Source organism: Halichoerus grypus, chromosome 12 (genome assembly GCF_964656455.1).
Source record: "Halichoerus grypus chromosome 12, mHalGry1.hap1.1, whole genome shotgun sequence".
Lineage (NCBI taxonomy): Eukaryota > Metazoa > Chordata > Mammalia > Carnivora > Phocidae > Halichoerus > Halichoerus grypus.
In genome coordinates this window covers 94,494,465-94,503,082 of record NC_135723.1, presented here as the reverse complement: position 1 = coordinate 94,503,082, position 8,618 = coordinate 94,494,465, and the positions used below count along the sequence as shown (strand labels likewise).

The following is an 8,618-nucleotide window of genomic DNA, read 5'->3' as shown; positions in this document are numbered from 1 at the left end:
GTGGGTTTGGGGCTTCGAGAGGGGTCACAGTCCGTAGTAAGCTCTACTGAAGTAACTGTCAGTTCCAGAAAATTGTTGGTGCCTATAAATCCATCTGATGGCTCTGGATCTTCACAGAGGTTCTGCTCTTATAAGACGTCCTCATTTGGCTGCTGGGAAATGAAAGCCCTGAGCATAAATGGGAAAGATCAGAGGAGACTGCAACTGGGACAAGACATCAGCCCAGAAGGAAGCCACTCCTTCCCATGTAAGTGGATCGTGCAGCACCTGTCCTTCTGTGACTGGCTTAGGTCACTCAGCAGAATGTCCTCAAGGTCATTCATGTCATCACGTGTTGCAGGATTTCCTTCTCTTTCAAGACTAAATAACATACCATTGTATGTATATACCATATTATGCAAAATTTTAAGAGGGTAGATCTCATGTTAAGTGTTCTGGCCACAATAAAGTAAAATAAAATAAAATAAAATAAAATAAAATACAGACACCACTCACTCTTGTCCCCGGCTCTCTTCAAACTCTCAGAGCATCCAACACTGTGGTCTTGTGTTTATTTTCCAGCTTTTTCTATCAGATTCTCCTAAGATTTTAATTTCCCTCCTTCCCTAGGTGTGTCTTCACACTTCTAGTGACCATACCTGCTAGAGAACGAGGCAGTTCTATACTGCTCTGCTTGGCTAGAGCAAATCATACCCTCTTCCACCTCCTCCTCCCTCTTCTGGGCATTAGGATCAGACCAGAGCATAGAGCATCTGCATCTGCAGCCCCGGGCTCCGTGTTTTATCTGGGCTGGAATGAAGTGAGTCTTTGCTTTTCATTTCTCTCCTCCCTTTCTTCGAGAGGATGTCGAGTGTTCACATCATCTAAAGAATCTCTAATCTGCCCTCTGGTTGAATTCTTTTGCCATTTAGCTCAAGATGCAACAATTTCTTAAACCTTGTCATGGAGTCACGAATGAGGGGAGGGGGACCCAGAGACATTAGCCCCAACATCTCATTTGAAACATAGGCAGAAGCATAGAGACGCAGCCTTCATCATTTGTAAGGAAAGGGGTGTGGCCATATGGTGAGCGAAAGAAAGGAAAAGCAGACCACTGTAGTGATGGTGGGTGGCCCGGATGACAGCATTTAGCTTCTCTGAATTTTACTTAGTTACCAAATGTGATCTTGGGTAGTACTTCTTGGCCTCTTGATTAAAGAGTTGGAAGCATGTGATGCTGTTGATGACCTTACGAGGTGATGTGATGAGCCACTGCTTAGTAGGAATATCTATGTGTTCTTCGGAATTAAAATGAGGACACAGTTCCATCCTCTGAAGCAGACATCTCACAGCTAGTAGATGCTTGTTCTTTCCTGAAATGATGATACATGTGTTTATTCAATTGGCCATCATAAATATTTCAGTCTCTTAAAGGCCGTAAGATACATACTAGCTTTTAGAAACCTGTTCTAATACATTCCAGAAACCCCTTTTATTTCAAACAAGCTGCAGTACTTGATATTTTTTTTATTACTATTAAAAATAAAAATGTAGGGCAAATTCTATTCATTTTAATATTTCTTTTAAAGCACCACATCTAGTTTTGGGTATGTGTCCTATCTGTGTGCCACTTAAATGGTTCATACGCAAATTTATATCATGCAACGTAGTTAAATACCCTGTGAATAATACATGTGCCAGGCAGTTCATTCAGCTTCACATCTGGCACAAGTTTTTAGCAGTTCTAATTTTCCCTACTTGACAAGAAAACCATGAGACTGCAGCAAGGATTCATGAGAGTGGGGCCACCCTTTGTCTGGACGGGCCTGCCCTTTATCATATTTCCAGGTCTCCAACTTATGTTAAAAAACAAAACAATTTTTAAAAAGTTCCTATTTATGTACTGAAGAGAACAGAACGGGTGACTAAGGTGATCCTGGGGAAATACCACAAACCGAACGCTGAGTGAGTGTAACCACTTTTCCACTCTTGGCCTAACTGTCAGTGGTTTTCGTAGGTTTCTGCCCGGCTTCTGTCTACAAACAAGGTGATGAGAGTCATAAACCCGCTTCTTACTATTGTCGTAGGATGGGCAGGTGGGATGGTCTAGAGGAGGCTCTTGGATCCAGGAAACAGAGAGGTTTATGCACAGGGGAGAGGTAACAGTGCAGCTCTGTGTCTTTACTGCTGGCGCAGAGATACACTGCTGAGTCCCCCAAGCCTGGCGACTGGATGTTGAGAGAACAGAAAGAAGTGTTGGGCAGGCTGGATTGGAAGTTATCAGAGGTGTCTGCTTCTCTGTTAAGGACTTTATTATAGTAGTAGAGCAGTAACTTTGGGGCTTGGCTCAGCTTCTGTTGGTACCAGTACATGCTGTCATGATTCAGATTCTGAGAACAGCTCAAATTCACTGGTTTTCCCACCCTCGTAACCTGGTATCTTGGGCTCTGGATGACCATGGCACCCATGTGACCTGCAGAGAGAGAAAGAAAACATAGAGACAGAGTCAAGAAGGAGACTGCTATGGCTGCCATAAAAGAAAGGTACAAAACTGAGGACAAGATAGCTTTAGTCAAAAGACTTCCTTTCTGACCAGGACTCACCTGCTCCAAGGAGACAAAAGGCCACACAGTGGAGCAGCCTGGGAGCCATGGCAGAACCACAACAGGAACGGGGCGTCGGCCTGCCCCAGACTCTGATCTGTGGGTGGAGAGATGGGCGTGCAGAGTCCCCGGTCCCTGACGGGTAGATCTGCCTGTGATGACCGTCTGCTGTTGGCTTCACCAAGGCAAGGGTCACTCCTTGTTGTGATATTACACACAGCTTCCGGCTTGGCAGCAGAACCCGGGCTGGGCCAGATCACGTGTGGAGTGGAGGTGGTGCTGCCCCATATTGCCCCTCTTCCTATATCTGCCCCAGGCTCATTTGGGCCTCTCTGTCTCACTCCTCATTTCTTACACCCTACAAAGCAGGTCAGAGGTTCCTCAACACAGGAAGAGCTTTTGCTAAACTATCATTTATAAACCTGTTGAGATGTCTTTGTGTGTTGCTGTCTGCATCACGGATGGATGACTGATGGCTGCAGACTATCCCCACCTTAATACAGAAGTCAAGCCCTGCAATTCCTCTATTTATATCCACACTTCAGAGAGTATCAAGGACATTCTCTACAACTCTCCGTTATCAGTGACACCATAATGCCTCCTTGTGGCCAATAGAAAAGTGTCTAGAAGCATCTCTCCTATGGTCCCTGTATTTTCAACTCAGACTCTGAACTCAGGGAGCCTACCAGGCTCCTCCTGGGTTTCCCCTCCTAGGCCACATCGTGGCCCCCCTCTAGGTCTTGAGGTAGATGGTGCTCAGCCTGGTTGTTTCCCATCTCTTAGGGGTCGCCATCTCTTGTTGCCTGATTCATAATGTTTTGAAAACTGTTGTTGCATGTATTATGTTTATTTGTTTTAGCTGTTTCAAGCGGGAGGTTAAATCCGACCCATGTTAATCCATCTTGGGTAAAAGCAGAAGTCTACTCTCAGGGCCATAATGAATTTCTTCCTGCTGGGTCCCCAAGAGTTTCAATGGTTATAGACCTTTTGGTCAGTTTCTGAGCATATGGTTTCCATTTCACACAGGCAGGGTAATATTTTATTCCACAAACATATAAGACTCAGTCTGGAATTTCAGATTCTCTCTGTTAACTTTTCCCTTTTATCTAGCACTTAAAGGCCTGACCAAATACTCAGTTTTCTAACTGCATTTCAGGGTCTTTGTGTTGTAATAACGTTTAGTCTATAAAGTCTGTGACCATTTGGATGCTCCAGGATGAATGCAGGAAATGTCATCATAGGTCCTGTGTCATGTCTATCATATCGGCACTGAAAAGCCAGCCTCAACTGTGAGGCCTAGATTTGGTCTGAAACCTGGTAGGTCCCCATAGCATTGGCTCTTCCTTGTTCTGCCTATAAATTCTCTTTTCTCTCCTAACTGGTGAATTTCTTTTACTTTTTGGATTACCTATATATTGTGTAGGAGGTGAGGAGTGTTTCAAATTTAGAAAGAAAAATGAACTAAGACAAGGGTAATTATCTTCTTCCCGTTCTTCCTCTGTAGCTTCGTCCTAAATAATCAGAGGAACATTTTACAACTTCCTCCTTCCTAGAACAAACATATGCAAGTGTATATAAACTTAAATAAGGACTTTACTGATTTAATTTTTCTTTTCTTTTTTTTATTTGTTTCTTTATTTGAGAGAGAGAGTGCACACATGAGTTGGGAGAGGGAAAGAGAGAGAGAGGGAGAGATAGAGAATCCCAAGTAGACTCCCAATTGAATGGAGAGCCCCACGCAGGGGCTCAGTCTCACGATCCTGAGATCATGACCTGAGCTGAAATCAAGAGTTGGATGCTAAACCGGCTGAGCCACCCAGGAGCCCCTACTGATTTAATTTTTCTTAAATAACTTTATATACTATACAAATTATGTTCCCCTTGACAGTTTATCTTGATCATCCCTACAAAATAAATAAATAAATATACATATTTGGTTTTCTTCTAACTTTTTCATGCCTATGAAATGAAGCACAATACCCATAAATGAGATCAGATCATACATTCTAGGAACATTTTTTTTTTCTTGGTGCTTTTGTAGTCATCAAAAGCTTAACTATGATTGGGGGCACCTGGGTGGCTCAGTGGGTTAAGCATCTGACTTTTGATCCCAGCTCAGGTCTTGATCTCAGGGTTGTGAGCTCAAGCCCTGCATTGAACTCAACCAGCATGGAGCCTACTTAAAAAAACAAAAAACAAAAAACCTTCAGCTATGATTGATGGATGAAACTAACAAGCAATAAAAAACACCAATTCTTTTAATAAAAGAAAAGTTTACAGGCCTCCTATGCTCAGATGGCCTTATGGACCTCAAGACACGGTCTATGATTGTAAGGCTGCTTGGTGAGAGTCAGGAGCTTTTTGGATTCTTTGTGCCACTCAAAGAGGCAGAGAGTAGACCTCACCCCCCACCCCAGGTAGGAAGAGTGTTAATACAGTAGAAGGAGAAGAAGAAAAGTAAAGTGTAAAATATTACAGTTCCTAATGGGGTTGAAGAGTTGCTGCAGGGCAGTCCCAGGGATGGAAGGAGAGGAGGTAATGGTAGAGAAAAGGGTGCTTGAGAGAGCGATTTTGGAGGTGGTTCAAATTATTTGTGATTACAGGTCTAGAATATAAAGAGTGGATGTGAGTATCTGAGATACACGGAGGAAATGATCATTGAAGTGAGCAAATGAAAAAACTGAGAAGCCCAGTATCATCTAGGTGTTGCAAGCCACCTAAGATGTTGGGGGTTTTAAGGTAAGAGAGATGAGAAATGCTTGAGAAGCAATAACGAAAAGCAAAAAGGATGCCGGTGCCCATGAGGGTGACTCACAGAAACCCAAAATACCACCACTTAATGCCGGTAAGAGGAACTAAATTCCCTACCACTCCATTTCTACTGGGAAGTCAGGATCTGGGAACTGCAAATCTAGGATTATGACCGTGGATTTGGGTTCATAGGACAGTATTCACATGATCTTGAATTTCCAGTGAAACTTAAAACACAGACCTCTTAGAGCCAAATGCCACCAAAGCATTGCTGACTATATTAACAATCTTACGTGTATATGGGCTGCCATTGGAATAGCTGTGAAAAATAAGACTGTGGAATTTGAGAATTACCACAACCAGGATGAAATGCAAGGTAATGTCTATGAGTTTCAGGCAAAATCCAGAGAAGAGTTTGTGGTCCTGGATCCAACAAGGACATGCCCAGAGAAGTCAGGGTGTGCATTCAGAACTGGTCGAATGAAGTACACCGGGGGAGACATCATTTGGGAACTCTGTGTTTTTATGAATTAGGCACCTGGCCGTGGATTCATAGCTTTCTGAACAGCTGAAACAGCATTAGACAGCAGCAACCAGTGAGGAGCAGATTGAAGGGGCAGACCCCCAGGTGGGTAAGGATAGAAAGAATTCAAATATTTCTCAAGAGAAGAGTACAGAAACATCCAAAGAAAAGAGTATCTGGGTCTATCATGTTCGCTTTCTATTCTTTTAGTTCTCTGCATGTGTGTCGTGGAAATAATAAAGTGGAATGTTACACGTAAATCGAATTTACATTAAAAAATGAATTCGGGGCGTCTGCCTTAAGCTCTGGTCATGATCTCAAGGTCCTGGGATCAAGCACCATGTTGGGCTCCCTGCTCAGCTGGGAATCTGTTTCTCCTTCTCCCTCTGCCCCTCCCCAACTCATGCACATGCGCACATGATCTCTCTCATAAACAAACAATCTCTAGGAGCGTCCAATGATACAGCCACTCTGTATTTCAAAGGTAAGAACACACTCACCAGGTAACCCAGCAATCTCACTCCTGTGCATAAATGTATCCCAGAGAAATGAGAACTTATGTTCATCCAGAACCCTGAGCATAAATGTTTATATATAGAAGCTTTATTTGTCATAGTCAAAAACTAGAAACAACCAAAATGTCCCACCGGAGGTGAATGGCTAAACGGACTCTGGTACATCCATGCCGTGAAACACAACTCAGCGATAAAAGAAATGAACTATGGATAAATGCAGCAACTTGGCTGAATCTCAAGGGCAATATGCTGAGGAGAACAAGCCCATCTCAAGAGCTCACCTAGTATATGATTCCATTCATAACAGTCTCAAAATGACAACATTATAGATATAGAGAGTAGATCAGTGGTTCCCAGGGGTTGGGGTGGTGTGTGTGTGCGTGTGACATTATAAAGGGAGATTTTGGGTGTTGCAACAGCTCTGCATCTTGACTGTGGTAGAGGCTGTGTGAACCTATACGTGTGACAGAAATAATGTAGACCTGCTTCCACACTCGTGGCCAATGTCAATTTCATGGTCTTGATAACTTGAGTATGATTATGTAAGATATGGCCGTGGGTGGAAACCAGATGACGGGTGACTAGACCCATTTGTTCTACTGGGCAACTTCCGGTGAATCTATAGTGATTTTTAAATGAAAAGTTAAAAAAATGAGAGGGTGGAAAATAATTTTGCTACAATTAAGGAAGACTGTTTGGAAAACAGAGAACGAGAAGGGTTGGAAGAAATGGGAAGGGCTGGGTGGGTCTGTGGAGACAACCACGCCCACTTAACCATTTTGATGAAGGCGTAGGCAGAAGGGAGCAAAGACCACTAACTTGAGAAAACCCAGGCTACGTGAGGCATGGTTTTGAGTTTACTTAATCACTTGAAAGCCCAGTGGGTGACATTCACCCTCAGTCTTGGACTCAGTCACCCTCTGTGAGGAATGCCAAAACCAACCTCCTATTGTCTTCCTACCAAAAGTTTTCTACTGTGATACTGAGAAGTATCTGTTCTTGCCTTCCCCAGAGACATGAAGAACACCAGACCCACATCCCTGTGCTGACAGCGGAGAAGCTTCGAAAGACTGCAGAGGACAGCTGGGGGCTGGAGGCAGAAGGGGAAGCTTGAGGGTTTCTGCACTGGGAGCGGGTGACTCGGCAGCACTGTGTCTACACTGCTGGCACACAGGTACGTGGCTGAGTCCTTGGGTTCTGTGGGCTTGATCGTCAGCGTGGAGGATGATTCGTCAGACATCTCTGCTGAGAACCGTTTCTGCATCCCCGACTCATCTACACGGGCTTGATTGCTGAAGTAGATCAGCAGCTCCGGTCCCTGCCCTGAGGTCTGACTGTACCAGAAAAGGGCTGTGTGACCAGAAATAGCCTTGCAGGTCAGGTTTACTTCTTGTCCCATCTTTGTCACCTTGTGCCTGGGTGTCTGGATGACTCCAGCATCTGTAAACTCTGTGGAAGGGGACAGAATCTGGGGACAGAATAAGAAAAATATTGGAGTCACAACAGGGAAACCCAGAATGAGAATGTTACATATTCTGGGGACTCACTTACCCCTAGGAGACAAAGGACCCCTAAGAGACAGAGGGCCGGGGTGCCCATCGCAAGGTGAAGGCAGATGTGGAACAGCCCAGACCAGGGCCCTTGTGAGCATGAGCAGAGTTTCGAGTTTGGGGACAATATATCTCCACGAGATGTGTCTGTCAGTGACATCACTAAATAAGTCGCCACCCCCAACTCAGGAGCTCCCTGCAGAGGAGGCTGCGTCTCTGAGAGATGAATCAGGCACAACTGAACCCAGTTACAGCTGCCCTGGGATACAGACTTATGCAACCAGAGCCTAAACTCCAAGTATTTGCAGATAACTTCATTGTCTCCCTGCAAGCCAGCTTCTCTGCAAGCTCTCATACTCCCCTCACTAGTGGCTTAAGGCTCCTGGTCATATACACATGCTCAAAACCATCCATCAGTTAGTTAGGAGTTAGGCTCTGAGCACTCCAGGAAAAACAAGAACACCAACTGCATTGTTAGGGCTCCAGGGGCTTGATGAGAACTGATTCAATCTGAAAGCTCTTACTTGCAGAGAAAAACCTTTCTGAGTTTATTTATCCTTGAGCTCTATTAAATTCTCAAAGCCCATAGGATAGGATCTTCCACACTTCTCTACCCCCACCATGAAATAAGTGGAGGATTTTCTCATTCTTGAAGACTTGCAAATAGAGTTGATTTAAATATATTCTTACTCCTAGA

At 44.1% G+C, this 8,618-nt stretch overlaps 1 gene segment (V, D, J or C); it reads right to left on the bottom strand.

Moving 5' to 3' along the window:
- Window positions 1-7,121: 7,121 nt before the first annotated feature.
- On the bottom strand, window positions 7,122-8,048 carry LOC118532197 (T cell receptor beta variable 12-5-like). The segment is given in 2 exon segments: window positions 7,122-7,839; window positions 7,923-8,048. Coding segments are annotated over 2 exon segments (570 nt in total).
- Between the last annotated feature and the right edge of the window lie 570 nt (window positions 8,049-8,618).